General features: G+C 46.7%; 7 protein-coding genes; 5 read left to right on the top strand and 2 right to left on the bottom strand.

Moving 5' to 3' along the window:
* Window positions 1–866: 866 nt before the first annotated feature.
* GSBLH_T00003943001 (uncharacterized protein) lies at window positions 867–1,678 on the top strand (the record flags this gene model as incomplete). The annotated part of the gene is made up of 4 exons (XM_013042773.1): window positions 867–1,010; window positions 1,047–1,187; window positions 1,221–1,489; window positions 1,522–1,678. 4 exons carry the CDS (start codon window positions 867–869, stop codon window positions 1,676–1,678), a joined length of 711 nt encoding a protein of 236 aa, XP_012898227.1.
* Window positions 1,679–2,421: 743 nt separating this feature from the next.
* On the top strand, window positions 2,422–3,024 carry GSBLH_T00003942001 (uncharacterized protein). XM_013042772.1 has 2 exons: window positions 2,422–2,579; window positions 2,611–3,024. Exons 1-2 carry the CDS (start codon window positions 2,467–2,469, stop codon window positions 2,987–2,989), a joined length of 492 nt encoding a protein of 163 aa, XP_012898226.1. The 5' UTR covers window positions 2,422–2,466; the 3' UTR covers window positions 2,990–3,024.
* A 488-nt stretch (window positions 3,025–3,512) lies between these two features.
* On the top strand, window positions 3,513–5,167 carry GSBLH_T00006743001 (uncharacterized protein; the record flags this gene model as incomplete). The annotated part of the gene is made up of 11 exons (XM_013042771.1): window positions 3,513–3,668; window positions 3,700–3,786; window positions 3,807–3,907; window positions 3,944–3,983; window positions 4,014–4,082; window positions 4,114–4,214; window positions 4,244–4,366; window positions 4,398–4,489; window positions 4,528–4,795; window positions 4,827–5,078; window positions 5,131–5,167. The coding sequence occupies 11 exons, from the start codon at window positions 3,513–3,515 to the stop codon at window positions 5,165–5,167; spliced, it is 1,326 nt and encodes a 441-aa protein (XP_012898225.1).
* A 443-nt stretch (window positions 5,168–5,610) lies between these two features.
* On the top strand, window positions 5,611–6,461 carry GSBLH_T00003941001 (uncharacterized protein; the record flags this gene model as incomplete). XM_013042770.1 has 1 exon in its annotated part: window positions 5,611–6,461. The coding sequence occupies one exon, from the start codon at window positions 5,611–5,613 to the stop codon at window positions 6,406–6,408; it is 798 nt and encodes a 265-aa protein (XP_012898224.1). The 3' UTR covers window positions 6,409–6,461.
* A 375-nt stretch (window positions 6,462–6,836) lies between these two features.
* On the bottom strand, window positions 6,837–8,392 carry GSBLH_T00003940001 (uncharacterized protein; the record flags this gene model as incomplete). Its single annotated transcript, XM_013042769.1, has 2 exons — window positions 6,837–7,781; window positions 7,814–8,392. 2 exons carry the CDS (start codon window positions 8,390–8,392, stop codon window positions 6,837–6,839), a joined length of 1,524 nt encoding a protein of 507 aa, XP_012898223.1.
* A 2,617-nt stretch (window positions 8,393–11,009) lies between these two features.
* On the bottom strand, window positions 11,010–14,179 carry GSBLH_T00003938001 (uncharacterized protein; the record flags this gene model as incomplete). XM_013042768.1 has 12 exons in its annotated part: window positions 11,010–11,468; window positions 11,501–11,767; window positions 11,797–11,982; window positions 12,012–12,140; window positions 12,172–12,485; window positions 12,518–12,624; window positions 12,655–13,082; window positions 13,112–13,387; window positions 13,419–13,551; window positions 13,584–14,005; window positions 14,038–14,077; window positions 14,108–14,179. The coding sequence occupies 12 exons, from the start codon at window positions 14,177–14,179 to the stop codon at window positions 11,023–11,025; spliced, it is 2,820 nt and encodes a 939-aa protein (XP_012898222.1). The 3' UTR covers window positions 11,010–11,022.
* Window positions 14,180–14,388: 209 nt separating this feature from the next.
* GSBLH_T00003937001 (uncharacterized protein) lies at window positions 14,389–15,399 on the top strand (the record flags this gene model as incomplete). XM_013042767.1 has 2 exons in its annotated part: window positions 14,389–14,620; window positions 14,654–15,399. The coding sequence occupies 2 exons, from the start codon at window positions 14,389–14,391 to the stop codon at window positions 15,160–15,162; spliced, it is 741 nt and encodes a 246-aa protein (XP_012898221.1). The 3' UTR covers window positions 15,163–15,399.
* Window positions 15,400–16,409: the final 1,010 nt, after the last annotated feature.

The raw sequence follows: 16,409 nt of genomic DNA, 5'->3' as shown, positions 1-16,409 counted from the left end.
GGATGATGAACCGAATCCTGTCTTTGTTTGCTTTCCATCTTTCATAAAGTAAAAGCCTCCCTCGTTTTTCAGAGTAAGCGAGATATCTTGGAGTTGCGAAGGAAGACCGAATTGATGAAGTACACATCGAAGCGATTCTAACAGAAAGGGATTGTCTCTAGATGAAATAATAAGGTCGATAAAACTTTGAGCACTGGATCTGCAGGTCTTTGCTAACATAATAAATCCATTCGTCATGTAAATCGGGACTTGTCACAGTAAGGCGTAACCCTTTGGAAGCATAGCATTTGGTTTGAACATATCCCGATGTGTGAGCACTTACCGCTATGCTCAATCCACGATTCGACTCGTCCAGAATAAGATAACCTCCAGAAAGTAAACTCTTCCCTGGAACACTAATGGAATATGTAGATGATGCAGGGCTATTCTCACACAATCCATTAGATATGACTTCTCTTATCTCTTTTACAAAATCACTCTCTAGCAAATGAATTTACAAATTGAATGTAGTACTATCATTGTTCTGTGATTTAATACATATTTCACTATCCATTTCCTTGTTTGTAACAGATCGACTCTATTAACTAATTTCAAGTTTGTTTTTGTGTACATTCCAATCCAATAAAGTATTAATATATAAATTATACAGAATAATTCAAGTCTGACAGAATAGTATGTTTTTCTATTCCTATACAGTTTCCAATTCGATCCATAGCTCTTCAACCCATTTTCAATCATTACTGCACGCAGAACCCCAATCAAGTGCCTTTTCATGGTAAACCATTGCTATTTATTCATTCCGTCTCATCCTATTCCCCTTTCCAATTCATGCTCATTGAGCCATACCTTCACTATTTTTTCTACAAATGCTTTCTGCTTCACGACTCGCCTGCTTTAGTGCCAGACTGGGATTCTCTACGATCCGAGGATTTGCTTCTCGCGCTGAAAACCCTCAAGTGTTCATGGACTTTTCCGCTGGAGGAAAGGACGTGGGTCGAATTGTTTTCGAGGTAGGAAACGATTGAAATATTGCGCTAATGCAATAGCTCCGTGCTGACGTAGTTCCCAAAACTGCGGAGAATTTCCGTTGCTTGTGCACCGGAGAAAAGGGAAAGGGCAAGATGGGAAAGCCTCTGCACTACAAGGGCTGCACACTGCATCGTATCATTCCCCAGTTTATGTGCCAGGTACTTTCCTTCTCTCTTTGTAGCGAATCCTAGGGAGGCGATTTCACTCACGGAAACGGCCGTGGAGGTGAGTCGATCTACGGCGAACGCTTCGCCGACGAGAACTTCACGCTGAAGCACACAGGTCCTGGATTGCTCTCCATGGCGAATTGTGGTCCGAATACGAACGGATCGCAGTTCTTTATCACAACCGTGCCTTGCCCGTGGCTGGATGGACACCACGTGGTGTTTGGAGAGGTGAAGAAGGGAATGAATGTACTGAAGGCTTTGGAAATGTACGGAACGGAGAGCGGAATGCCGATGTATGGGTGGCTTGGATGGAGTGAGTTTGTAGGAAGACGATTGCTATTACGGATTGTGGTGAACTCAAAGAGAAGATTTTGATTGTTTGTTTTATACGATTTGGTGGCGTAGGACGTACAAGCTTCCTGGGAATTGTTTTGAGGGTTCAGGTTGATCAATTCCATCATACAGATAATCTGCATGCGTAATGAAAATCGAATTTTCGATATTCATTAGCCGATTCCCGCGATAATCCCCAATGTATCAGATTATTTCCAATTCTTATTGTGACATGAGCGCTTATATTGATACGGAGAATATTGATATGCAAAAGTTTGCCTTTGAACAAATTCAGGGTCTTGACCTCCCAGTTTGGAAAGATGTGAAATCAGTCGATGAAATCAAGATCGATAGAGTCAGTGGTAGACAGCAAATCAAGATACATGACAACTAGGAGCAATGACGAACATTATTTTCAAGGTCGTTGTAGTTGATAAACCCTGCGAGCCCTTGCTGCTCCGTGCCTATGGAAACTGTACGAGATAATAGAATCCAATTATCTACAGGCACGGACATTTTTATGAATCGCGAGGCAGAGATTAACTATTTCAAGATATTAAGCGACAACAATTTTGGTGTTCGTCTGATCAAGGTGTTCCCCGGTGGTCGTCTTGAGGCGTGGAGAGAAGGTTACAATGTAAGTGTGCTTTCTGTTCCCTGATGCGCAGCCGCTCTTAGCGCCTGAAATGCGATCGGAAGCCATTTCGATGCAGATCGCCAAGACCCTTGCAGTAATGCACAACATCAAGGTACAATCTCCTGCTTTCCCTCATCGCAGCTAGAGAGCTACGGCCTGGAAGAATACCGCCAGCACTTTGCATGGTGGTACGACAGTGTGAAAAAGCACTGTACCCGTTTTTGTCGGGATTCACTCGCAGGCACCGGCGATCGCTTCAAAAACGTTCGATTCGACTTGATTCCGCAGGAGATCGACAGCATGTTCGCTCTGGCGGAGGAGGAGGAGTTCGAAGTGGTGCTTGGACATCACGATTTGCAGCACGGAAACATTCTGCACAACGCCGAAGGCGATATGATCTTCGTGGACTTCGAGTCTTTCTCTCGGCTCTTTTTCGATGCGTAGATACACAGGGAAAATCCCAGTGGCTGCGGACATCGCGAACCATTTCTGCGAGTGGATGACGGACTACAATCTGCCCGATTCGCACATTCTGCGGCTCGAATGGCATCCGAACGCGAAGCAGCAGCACGATTTCGTGAAGACCTATCTCCAGGCGCGGTTTGGGAAGGAGCCCAGCGAGGAGGAGGTGGAGAAGATGTGTGTGCAGGTGCACAAGCATGAGCTGTTCTCGAATATGCATTGGTTCCTGTGGGGATTGCTGCAGTGCCCGATTAGCACGATTGACTGGGACTACTGGGGCTATGCGCTGAATCGATGGGAGCATTATGTGCGTGTGAAGAAGGAGTTTGGAAGAGAAGCTTTGCCCATTATGAGCGAGTAAGCTGGTTGAAGAAGCAATAGTTGTTCTGTGTAGTTTGGTTGTTTGTTGGAATAAACAGAGGAGAGTACAGGCAGATGTGAATAGGGAGGATGGAGATAGAGGATCCTAAAAAACAAGCATTCTTCTTGAGGAATCTGTATTACTCAGACTTTGCATGGACCACTCTATAGTACTGCCTTCCTTCCTTCTTTTTGGTTTCTTTTTTCTCCTAACGCTGAAAAAGAAAAGTCAAATCCTACTTCTTGCTCTGCCCTGAGTAGGGAATGCGCAATATTGCAATTTATCAGCATGATGATCGTTACCACGATTAATAAAATCGGACCTGTAATGTGATAGTTGAGAAAGCACCAGAAAACGATGCGTTCCATCATATTATATTTATCCCACTCAATGGCGGTAGCATCCAGTTCAGCCATAGCGTACAAATGAAAAGAATGTGAATAACCAAAAAATGGAATTGTAAATATCGAGACAAACTCGGCGAAAAACGGTCAACTCAGAAAGCAGATCAAACAATACAATAATGGATTCAATTATCAAAGAAGTGAATTTGGCTTATGATGTGCTCGAAAAGGAGAATGTCAATCAAATCGACGCTGCTTTATTTGCAGAGGAGCATATCCACAGTGTGATCGATCTATTTTCGAATAAGGATTTGACGGAAGCATTGCAATTGCTTGTATTACTTGTGTTTGATGATTCTATTGTAGCATCAAGAGTTTTTCTCTGCCATCCAAACAGAGGATTGTATTGATGATATGTATTCGATTCTAAGTGGAAGTGATGTGGGTTTTCAAGTAGCTTGACTTAGGGATAGATATCTGAGGAGGATTTGTATATAAATAAGGACAGAGTGGCAGAATTGGAGAAGGCGATTCAAAAGGAAGTGGCGAATGGAGGCAAGTCGTTTATTTTGCAGTAGATCTCGCTTATTTGTCAGTGATCTTTTACTAGATTCGGACCTAAAGGAAATCATCAAAAGGATGTAGTGAAGGTATTCATATTGGGTTCCTCACAAGCGTAGATCGTTGCTTCTCGCCTCTCCTACCCCTGCATGGTGATCCACCGCGAAGACTTCATTGCTCGCTTTGCTGTGCATTCCTATAGCACATTGTGATAGCTAGAAAGAATGCGAATCTCGCGTTCGCAATGCGTTTGCCAAGTGCCAATCGCTGCAATCGAGAGTGAAAAGCCCCGTGATTTTGTACATCGAAGACATCGACGGGTAGTCTTCCTTGTTCGCTTCGATCCCAGCATGCTTCCCAACGCCCACGCGAGTCCGGTGGAGCAAATGAAGCGCAAACTGGTCGAGAAAGCGCTCTGCGAGCAATTGAATCAGCTCAGCCAACGCGCTGAAAGCAGCAGCGAATCGTATCCGTAGAATGAAAACCAATTCAATGAGTCGCAGAATCATCGTCGTGATCGATTCCGAGTTTCCATCCACCCTCAAAAACGAACTGCACAGCCTGCAAAGCGAGCAGATTCTCTACCGCGTTCCCGGTATTTCTCTTTCTTTATTCTCCCCATTCACACCGCAGACGAAGCCCAACGCCGTTGTTATCTCGAGCATTTGCTCTCCATCTACGACAACGCGCTCTCCGAATACGCCATCAACCGCTTGTTGATCCACTCCTCCGCGTTCTCCCTCACGCAGCTCCGCTTATTATTCGACCACGCCTTCTTCTGCATGCTGCTCTGCAAGGACAACGCGATCTCCGTCGATTCCTTCGACCTCGCCTCCGTCTCCAAGGCGTCGATGTACCAAACGCTCAGTCGCTACATTCAGGACCGAATGAACGGCGCGAAGTTCGCTTGCATCGCCGATTCCACGCTCTAGACCCGTCGTTCCCAGCATTCCCGACTCCGTTCTCCTCGCCCTGCTCGACAAAGAAAAACCCTCCTTTTCGGTCGTCGATGTTTCCCGCGATATCGATTTCTGCAAAGCCGTTTCGCGCCCTGACGACGAAATCGAGCTCCTCAACGCCATGACGAAGCTCCTCCGCGAACGAGACGATCAGATTCGAAAGCGAGACGCGGAGAATTCAGCCTCCGCTTCGCGCGATCCCATCGAGCGTCGCTCGGGCGAACCGTACCAAATGCCGCTTCCCTCGTCCCACCCGACCAATGAAACATCGAGCCAGAGCGCGGAGGCATCGAAGCCGGCGCAGCACGGATTGAGTTCTCCGAAATTCGGGCAGATTTGGATGGCGGAGACGATGAACACGAGCGCAGAGCGCTATCGACAGGAGTTGGAGGCGCAGAATCGCGCGGAATCGGAGCGATTGAAGGAGGCGGAGAAGCGAAACAGGGAGGAGAGAGAGCGATTGCATCGGGAGGAAGAGGCGCGGCGACGGCAGGACGAAGAGCGTCGCAAGGCGGAGTTCGAAGCGCAGAAGCGGAAGGAGGAGGAGCGGCAGCGGCGGATCGAAGAGCGAATCGCGGCGGAGCAGGCGGAACGCGAGCGAAAACTGGAAGAGCAGCGACGCAAGCGCGAGGAGGCGGAGCGGAAACGCCGCGAAGAAATCGAGCGGCAGGAGGAGGAGCGAAGAAGGCAGGAGATGGAGGAAATGGAGCGGCGCGAAGCGGAGAGACAGGCGTTGGCGGAGAAGCGGCGGCAGAAAATGCAGGACGAAATCGATCGGAAAGAGCGGGAGAATCGGCGTGAAGCGGAAGAGCAGATGAAGCGATACGAGGAAGAGCGGAAGCGGATTTATGAAGCGTCGATGGGGTTCGATCGAAGCGCGTACAACGAATCGACGTCGCGATTGGAGAGCAAATTGTCGGCGGAGAAGAAGGCGATGCTGGAAGACCAGCGGAAGCGCGAAGCGGCGGTGAAGAAGGCGAGGCAGCAAGCGATGGAGCGACTGAATCAGGAGAAGCTGCAGAGGAAAATGGAGCAGGACACGTATCGGAGATTGGCGGAGCTGCGGCGACCGGCGCCGAAAACGAAGGAGGAGAGAGATGAGCGGATTGGGAAGGCGAAGGAAACGATTGGAGACGGGAAGAAGCGACTGGAAGCGTTGATGCGGATGAAGGAGGAAGTGAAGCGATTGATTGAGGAGAAGAAGAGGAAGGAGGAGGAGGAGAGGAAGAAGAGAGAAGAGGAGGAGAGAAAGCGGAGAGAAGAGGAGGAGAGGAGAAGAAGAGAGGAGGAAGAAAGGCTGCGAGAGAAGAGAAGAGCGGAGGAAGAGGAATTGCGGAAGCAGAGAGCGATCGAAGAGGAGAGGAAGCGGAAAGAGGCGGAGGCGCGACGAGCGGAGTTTGAGAAGGAGAAGGAAGAGCGGAGGAAGATGAAGCAGGCCAAAGCGAAGGCGATGGAGGAGCGATTGGAGAAGGACGAGCTGCGATTGCTGGATTGTCGAGAGAAGCTGCTGGCGTTGAGGAAGTTGATGAATGAAGTAAAGCGAAGTCAGGGATGAGTGAATGAGTGAGTGAGTGAATAAATCATTGAATGAATGAGTGAATCAAGGAAATCTGTTTGCTACAAACATTCCAAATGGTACAAAGAGAAGATCGGATCGCCGTATGGACCGATTCATCGGGTTTGCTCTCACTTTCAATCACCAATCGATTCCCATCTTGATAGACACAAATTCGCTTCGACGAAATCACAAACTTCAAGCCCTCCATATAAACATCCGCAGCACACTTTCATCTCACGGAATGGTCCTAACTAATACATGATATGTTATCCGCCTTCATAGGCCATTACTATGCATTGAATAACCAACACCACGATTGTAATCCTAAAGTATCATCTTCCAGTTTCATTTCCACGACATCCCCGCACGTTTCCAACAAACAAACCAAACAAATAGATACTAATCCATAAAAACGTTCCCATCACTTAAGGAGCGGCCGTCGGCGTGACCGAGGGCATAAATGTAGGACTAAGAGTGGGAGGGATCGTTGGATCCACCGAAGGAGCTACAAGCTTCTTAACCTCCAGAGCAGTCATGAAGACCGCCATAACAATTCCGATATAGAACAGGAACCAAGCAAAATAGATGGCTCCGGTCTTGATATCGTACTGGCTTCGCTTCGTGGACTTCGCGCGCGCCTTCTCGCGCTTCGCGACGTGGATGTAGAAGAACGCCGGCCAGACGAAGACCAGCGCGACGCCGCAGAGCGATCCGGTGAGGGAGAAGATCACACGGAGCTGGGGAATGATCATAGCGACGACGTAGGTGAGAATCGACCAGATGAAGGCTTGGAGAACGCGACGAGTGGCCGGACGCGGCTGCTTGAAGAGAGTCTTGTCGATGCTGACGAGGGGAGAGAAGGCGAGGACGGGGTAGGAGAAGAGAGCGACGAAGGAGTAGGCGAGCTTGACGATGTTCATGTACCAAGTGTTGTTGGTGCCGAAGTTGGTGAGAAGATTGTCTTCGGTATTGGGGCCATAAGCGAGATAGCCGCAGAGTCCCACCAGATAGTAGATCAGCGAGCACGCCACGAAGGCGACGTTGTTCGCACGGTCCATTTTCTTGACGCGGGAGGAGAACTTGGACGCTTTGGGAAGCTTCAGCTCGGCGGTCATCTTCGGAATGTTGACGTGGGAGGCCAGACAGGTGAAGAAGACCGAGACGGCGGTAGAGAAGGCACCGATCGTCTGCGGGAACCAATTGTACTCCAGCGGCTGAATGATGACTTGGCGCACGCCAACGATGATGGAGATCACCACAAAGAGAACGATACACACGATGGCAATGGAGGAGGTCCACCTCAAGGCATCAATCGTAGGAAGACTCAGCATGGGGAACAAGAGAAGCACGGTCTCCAAAAGGTAAATCCACTACAACTAAGAAAATAGATAAGAAAGAATACCCAGTTATGGCTGTCAAGAGTATTCTCATCAATATGGAAAACGTTATGAACCAGGTCTGTCGTCTGACTGAATACGATGTTGCAGTAACCAACACAAATACCAAAGTCAAACAAGATCATGAAAAAGTCGGCGAAGTATCCCGTACCCTTGTTTACAAGTTTTCTTCCAATGAATCCATAGGAATCCTCATTAGTGTAGGCAGAAGCAACAACGAGATAATGAGCACCGAATAATGAAAGCGCAAGAGAAAGAATGAGCAACAATCCAGCACCAACAATTCCTCCATCCATAATCGTACAAGGAAGTGATAAGGTTCCTGCACCCACAATGGTGTTCATCATATTAATAATGGATGAACCGAGAGAGGCTCCAGTACTATTATAAACTTCAGCTCCCATAGACATCTCCTTTTCGCCGATTTCGATCACTTTCGTCTCCTCAGCCCCGTTAATAGAAGCCTTGGTCTCTTCTCCTTTCTCATTGGTCAGAGTAGGATCAAGAGGCTTAGTTTCCGCTACTGGCTTAGGAGCGGCTGTGCTGTTATCATTAGCGCCAGGCTGGGTGTTGGATGTCTCCATTTTAGAAATACCAGTGACTAATAAATTGGAAAATGTTCGAAAAACGTGGAATTTTTGGTTCTGTAACGCCTATTCATTTCCACGTTTCAAAGTAGAACACAGACACACAAGTGTTTCCTATTCTATAGCAGTTTGGTGAATAGTCAATCCTTAGAAAATAAATAGTTTTATCGTCAAACGGTGTTTGTTGGTACGTACTTGGTTTCTTTGCTTTTCTATATTTGAATATCATTATTCTGTTTTATAGTGTGTTTATCACTTTCAGCATTCAATGATAATATCAAAGCATTGTTATTGAAATACTTAGCCAATTCTTTAGAAATAGGATTGGAAGATAATTAAATTACGTATCTTCTGCATTACGCAGTTCAGAAAAAACATAAAACAAAGGGAATATACAATGGGTGAGTGATAAACTGCTAATTATGTTAAAGGATTTCCCATGAATGCTAGCAATTATAGATTGTGGTTTTACGGGTATGATGTAACAAAATAAGAATTCACCTCTTTTTGGTAATTAATAATCAGCGCAATTTATTCACTTAATTGTCGTATCGATCATCGCGAAAGTCTTAATTACATTTACAGAATTGACACAAGGAAGGAAAAAAGTATTAATATTATATTCCCTTAACGACTAAAACATAAAGAGAATGTAATCACTAAAAGATGAGCAAGATTCACTGGTATGAGTCCTCACCAAGAGTGCCTGAATTATTCAACTGCTGGTTAATCAGTAAATGTAACTTACAACTAAATTGTGCTACAACTGTCGTAAAAAAAAACTCAAAAGAAAGAAACGATATTACACTCATTGAGAGCACATACAAGGTGATAAACATGTAGTTTTCGGTAGTTTAGTATGTGGATGCTTGCATCAACGGTATTTCCCAGAGTAACAGTATTCGATTATTAGAGTGAGTAATATTATTAATGTGATGCAACAACACTTTGAAATTCAATATGTATTTTCAATCATCAAATGCATTATGAAAGAATAGATTATCATCAAAGAATTATATTCTGATTTAAATACGAACATTTTAAGATATATGAGAAAGTGTAGAATCATTCAAGTGAGTATTTTTGAATAGATATGACAAAAAAATAGAATGATTGAAAATGAATTGGTCATATGAACAATAACAAGATATTCAAATGCATTGAACCTATCAATTGAATCATGTCTTTTACGGAATATCACCATTTGATTTAGACAAGAGAAGTGAGAATAGGAGAGACATCTATGTAGTGATCATTATAGTGAAATTCAACTTGATATTGATTTGGAACGCACATTAGTAAATGAATTGGGTAGATTAACATTACGATAATTGGGAATATCTAAATCAAATCATTTATCGGTAAATCTACATACTTTCTAATACTACAACACGAACATTTTTGAAGCTTCCATATTCAGATGTTGTAGATGCAAGATTTGGAAGATCTAACACATCAGTTAAGATTCCATTCTTCAAACTTCGTATTGTCAATGAACTACACGGAGCATTTATGCCAACGCAGGATCATACATCTAGTTCAATTGACTGTAATGATGGGAGATCTACTCAAATGGACCCAATCCTCTATATTCATTACTTTCAATCACCGTTGATAAGGAAGCACAAAACCCATACGTGATTCTATTAGTTCTTAAACTTGAAAGATCTACGATGATATTTCACAATAAATAATAACCTCTAATTACAAATGAACTAAAACAAAAATGACCTGATGGAGTAGTATGTAAACCAAAATCCAGGAGTTGTAATGCAGGAAGGTTTCTCAATTCAAAATTCCCACCATAATCAAAGAAACTGAATTGACCGATTTCTATTGATTCCAATGACTTGCAGTTCAATATACGGAATGTTCGATAGTAATTACAAGCATCTTTTATGGCCTTTTTAGAATCACTTTCATAATCAAATGAATCAACATATGTAAACGAATTCTTACCAAATTTAACATGTTTCAATTCATTCAATCCTATAATTTCAAATGTTACTGCTTTAAGGAAGCAACAATCTCCAATTTTCAAGTATTGCAAAGATTTCAAATTCGAAATGGAAAAGACTTGATATAACATGAATGCACTATTCCCTATTATGATGGATTATAGATTTGGAAAATCTATGCGTTCTTGATTATGTTTTCAGTTATTCTTGTTTCTTTAGCTCATTGAGTATCACAAACAATTGCGAAAATAACAAGAAGAATTGACAGCCTTTCTGGATTCGCTTAGTGAGCGTGATCCCGAAACAATTCGCAAGTTGAGTAATGTGTTTTAAAATTGGATTGATAAACAGAGGATAATGTGAATCAAGCGATCGATGGTGCGAATCGTTGGACAGGTAGGTGTCATTGTGCCGATTCTCAGTTTGCTAGACAACATCTACAGCGTGAAGAGCTTTTTGGTTCGGAAGCAAGGTATGGGAAGCAAGGAAGTGGACCAAGCTTTGGAGATAACCGAAGACTTCGACTCTCTCGAATACCCTGCTTGTCTTCGCAACTAATCCTCGCTGCAATTGGATCTCTTTGCTCCTCATTGATTCATTGATTCATTGATTCATTGATTCATTGATTCATTAGCTGTTTATTCAACAAACAACGCAGACTACAAACACTTAGAACTCCATCGATGCTCCCAGCTTGCCGCACTGGCACTCGCAGCGCGCGCTGCTTCGCCGGCATCTGCACACTCCCGCGTTCGCGGACAGCGCGGCCAGATAGGCAGGTCCGCACGGGCTTTCCACACGTCGCGTGAACGTCACATCGCTCGGCAGCGCGCGCTGCATATCGTCCTGCACCGCTTCGCCGCGCAGCGTGATCGTCAAGACCGCCTTCGCCGCCTCGCTCGGCACCGTATACTCAAACCGAATCACATGACCCTCCGACGAAACCGTCGCGCCCGCCGCCAATCCAGGCAGCTCCACGCCGTCGCTGGCAAACCGCAGAGCGTCCTGCGAGACGATCGTCACGGCCTCGTCGAACGTCAGCGCGAACTGGTACGTCTCTCCCGCGAACAGCGTCTGCGCGGGCTCCGCTCGAAGCAGCGAGGGCGCGGGGATCTCTAGCGTTCACTCCTCGCCGGACGCCTCCTACCCGACGCTGCCTGCACTTCGGCCTCCAGCTCCACGCCGCACCCCACGAACTGCGCCGTGTACGAAGCGCCCAGCTGCAGCTCCGACCGCACCACGAAGGCCAGCGTGTCGTTGCTGACCAGCAGATCGTCCACGCCGTAGTCCTCCTCCGCCAGACGCACCGCGCACCCCACCGGCAGACCCACGCGACCGTCGCACGCGAACCGAACCACGCCGTGGGAGCGAGCCACGATCGGCGTCGCCAGCACGCAGCTCGCCAGCGCGCTGTCTGCGATGGACCCACGCAAACGCCCCTACCTCCGCTCATCTCCCACGCGTCTTGGCGAGACAGACGGAACTCCTCGCTCGCCGCGCCGCTCTCCGCCGAGCGCACGGCGCCTGCGGGCACCCGAAGGACCACCGCGCCCGCGGGCAGCGAAGGGAGACGGAAGCACGCGACGAGGCCCTCGACCCAGAGGAGCGAAACCGACTGATCCGGAGAGGCTGCGTGGAAGGGAAAGGCCAAAACCCACACGAACCGACGAACACTTCGCCGCTCCCCTGAACGACGGGAGCGTCGAACGTCAGCGTTACCAGGTCGTTCGCGCGCACCTCCGACGAGGCCGAAGGCGTCACAAAACTCACGCGCGGAGGCACTTCTACTAGAGCTGAGGAATCGGAGAAACGGGGAACCGGGAGAGGCCAGAGTGTCGAAGAAGACCACTTCGCCCATCTCTTCCAAACGACGCGGACGACCATGCATTTCGCGATACAGCTGCCGAATCAAGCGAGGATTCATCCCCAGAGAAAGATCATCGCTCGCTCCAACGCCCATTTCTTGGAGCATTTCTTGGTGCATCATTCCTTGATTCATCATTCCTCGATGCATCATTCCTCGATGCATCATTCCTCGATGCATCATTCCTCGATGCATCATTCCTCGATGCATCATTCCTCGATGCATCATTCCTCGATGCATCATTCCATGTCGCATTCCAAAGCCCATTCTATTCTTCACTCTCCTTCTCTCCTTTCCTACCCCATTTCGCGGTACAACTCATGTTCCATCATGCACTGCAGTCGATACCCGCTTCCCCGATGCAGGTTCTCCGTTACCACCGTCACTTCCTCCCCCGGGTTCTTTATCTACCCATCACGCTCCCTCCCTTCCGCCACATGAAACCGCTTCGCCAGCCGCGCGAACGCCGCGAGCGACGGCCGTCCAAACCGTCTCCGCTGCGGCAGACACAGCGCATCGCCGGGCGTGTCGCTCTTCACTCGGATCCGCGCGAACGTCGCGAACGGCTCCACGTCCGTGATCGTCAGCCGCGCCGCCGCTTCGCCCGTTTCGAAGCTCCTTCCCGCGGACTGCACCGTGCGGTTCCCCGCGTTCAGCGAGCACTCCACCGTGTACTGCGTCGAGGGCTCCAGGCCGCCAAGCAGAACGCGCGCCTCGCCCGCGTGCCGCACAGGACGGTCCACGAAGGCGGGGCGGATCGACGGCGCGTGGTACGAGCACAGCAGCGTCCCCGGCGCCGTCAGATTCACACGCACCAACGCCGACTCCCCGAACGCGCGCACCGACTTCACCTCCACCCACGGATCTACCCTCAACCGCACTCACCGACACTACCCTCCGCGCGGAACACCACGGGCTGCGACCACGCGCTCAGACCCCCAGCCGTCATCACGTTGACCTCCGCACGCACGCCATCCACCGCAGGGAGCCCGCGGAAATGCGCGTGCGGCTTGTAAGACACCTTCTCGAACAGCACGCGCCCAAGCAGGTCGCTCACGCGCACGTTGAACTTGAGAACGGGCTTGCCCGTCGCTTGGAGGTAGCGCCAACGCATCGACAGAGAGGATCCGTCCACACGGAGGTGGATGTGCTCAGGAGGATCGGGAATGGCTGCCAGATGAAGGCAAAAGGAAACCATTACTCGACTGCTTCAGAGTGACCGGCACGCTCAAGCGAGAGTACGTTTCCTGAACGCCTTTCCCGTTCCCGAAACGCCAAGCGAAGGAATACGTCTTGCCCACAGAGAGACCGCTGATTTTCAGAGGAAGTTTGTACTGCAAATCACACAAACCAAAATCGAACCAACAGCAAACTCCAACTCACGGGAAGAACCGCCTTCCTCCAACACCTCCACGATCACTTTCGATAATTCGTGACCGTTCCCATAGTGATGCATGTGACGGCGACCCAGAGTCACGGAACTCTCGTCGTAAGAAAGAACACGAGGAGCCGGAGCAAGGATGGGCGCTCCCGACGGAGTCACTTTCACCTCCGTAGAAAAAGCAGACTGCACATTATTTACAGTCGCAGCTACACGGATCGCGTACTCCTCACCCGCAAGCAGACCGTCAATAAACGCATAATCACTACTCACCGTCAGCTTGTTCCACATCGTCGGAGCAGGCTGAATATCGAGCGTGTACGAAGAAGCACCTTCCACTCCAACCCAAGAGATGCTAATCGAAGAACCCGATACCAGGTTCACTTTTACATCACGGGGTACTTCAACTAACCCTTAAAAAGCAAATCGAGACACTTACCCGAAACAGCTACGACGAATACACATAAAGCGACGAAAAACTAAATCTAACACCATGAAATTAAAATAACATTCATTTTCATTGTTTCGATTTGATTTCTTGTTGGAAAAGTCAAATCGAACACGCCCCAAATCAGAACCATAACCGCGGATCAGGCTTTAACTCATTTCATCCTTTCACTGATGATATAGATAAATCTAGGTTGCTGTACAGAATGTAGTAAACACCATCCACAAATACTCACACAAAGAATCAACTTGAAAACCACTCTTCTATTCTTACTCACACATATGTACTTTGAGAACAATTTCATGCTTATTCAAACTCTACTTTTTCATTTTTTCTGTTACCATGTCTGAAGTCGATTTTTCGTCTCTGCCTATATCGAAAATGCGCAGTACTTTAAAGTCCCTTGGATTATCGGGAGCAGGAACGAAGGCGAGCCTGGTTGAGCGTTACCAAGCGTATCAAAATGGCGAGATTGTAGCAGATCAGACGGAAAAGGAAGGAGAAATTGAATATGCCGATGGTGATCAAGAGCAAAGTGAAATCCCTCAAGCTGAAGTGGATGCAACTATGGAAAGTAAAAATGGATTTAGGAGGATGATTATTTTAGATCAAGATGATAAAATCGCTGGTGGAAGTCTTTCTGATGAAAACAAGGTTGGGGAGCTTCTATTGAATGAAGAAGTTCATCCAGAAGACGCTGTGGTAGATTCCGTTCCACAGGAAAATGATACGACTCAAACCGAGGTAGTGGATGGACTTTCGTCTCCAGTTCGGTCAGCAGCAGAGAGTGGATATAATGAAATGCAATCTATCGAAAACACAGAGGCTACATGCACTTCTGCGGTTGGTGGTGAAGGTCCTGAAGCGATCGAAGGTGGTAAAGCTCCAATCAATGGTTCTGAAGTTTCCCCAGATAGGGCTGAGTCATTGGACATCGAGGCCGAGCTGGACAAGCGAGAGGCTCGCAGCAAGAAATTCGGGACTTCTTTCGATCGTGAATCGTGTCGCCAGCAACTGCTTCGAGTTTATTCCACTGCACAAGTTGGATCTACCCACAATAGTGATAATAATGACAATAACAATAACGTTGGATTACTCCACAAAATTGACACGTAGCGTGCGAAACTACTTTCAGAACGTCGAGCCAAGTTCGGAATAGTGGAAAGCAATCAATCACTGGGTCGAAGACAAGGCCGTTCTGGACAGGGAATGAACTCTGTCTCAGAAGAACTGCGTGCTGAGCGACAGAAAAAGTTCGGAATGGTGGAGAAGTCCTTCCCTGTGCGTCAACGCGGAGAGAAGCGATATCAATCCAGATATAGAAACCAAAAGAATCGCCGATACATGTAAAGTGCATTGTTTTTTACATACCATTCTATCATCAAACACACAAGCAATTAAGGCCATGGAATGATTCATTGATAGGAAAATAGTTCTTTTGCAAAAAATAAGCGTTGCTATTTGTTCAGTAGTCGTCCCAATTTATATAGATTTTTTGGTTCAATCTATTCTATTACTCAATCTATCGATATAATCTACAATCTACAATCTACAATCTACAATCTACAATCTACAGGTTTCATCGTATTCATGGGAATGATTGTCCATCAATTACGAACCCTCATAACACCCTTCATTTGAAACTTATGAGTATATTTTAATTACATTAGAAATGTTTCGTGATTAGCGAGCAATGAGTTATTGGAGTGTAATAATGCTCCAGAATCTTTAGGTCAGTAATCTATATAGTTTGGCTTGGTTATTCCTGTTCAAATTTGTTTCAATGTGATAGAAAAGCTTGGTTCTATTGATCGAGAAGCCTGTGGAATCGGAATGAATCTGTAAGGAAGGATTTTTACAGTATCACTACTAATGCTACTACTCTGGCCAATTCTACTGCTTCTCAACAGGGATTTAAACAACACTATAACTTGAGTCACAGTGTGTATATGAATGATAGAAGCCATAGTTACTTAGAATTAGGATTTTACAACAGGCAATACAAAGGATCAGGGATTTCATCATTCATTCATTCATACATGCATTCTATTGGAATAAATGGAATTAGAATGACAATTGATTCAAAGACCGATATTATTCGTATTATTATAACTTTGTGTTAGTATAAAGTCCAGAATAGATTGAATTGAAGAACTAAACCTACCCATCTTGATCAGAAAGCTTGTTGAACATAATAGACTTTACTATCCTCATTATAAATTAAGGATTCTACAAGTAAACATCATGAATGGATGAATAGTCACAAATACGAAAGCCATAACACTGTAAGTAATGGAGGCAAATATCTCCGTTGATGGCTATTATACTCTTGTTGAATCTGTAATTAGTAATAGTAATATTAC

Source organism: Blastocystis hominis (genome assembly GCF_000151665.1).
Source record: "Blastocystis hominis, Singapore isolate B (sub-type 7) whole genome shotgun sequence assembly, scaffold_5".
NCBI classification, from domain to species: Eukaryota; class Bigyra; order Opalinata; family Blastocystidae; genus Blastocystis; species Blastocystis hominis.
This window is presented reverse-complemented; position numbering and strand designations above follow the sequence as displayed.

Excerpts from the sequence above, each read along its gene's own strand:
- GSBLH_T00003942001 (XM_013042772.1), top strand. The coding sequence starts at position 2,467 with ATGTTCGCTCTGGCGGAGGAGGAGGAGTTCGAAGTGGTGCTTGGACAT. Across the intron at positions 2,580-2,610 it reads ATGATCTTCGTGGACTTCGA|ATACACAGGGAAAATCCCAG; the intron begins GTCTTTCTCTCG and ends TTCGATGCGTAG.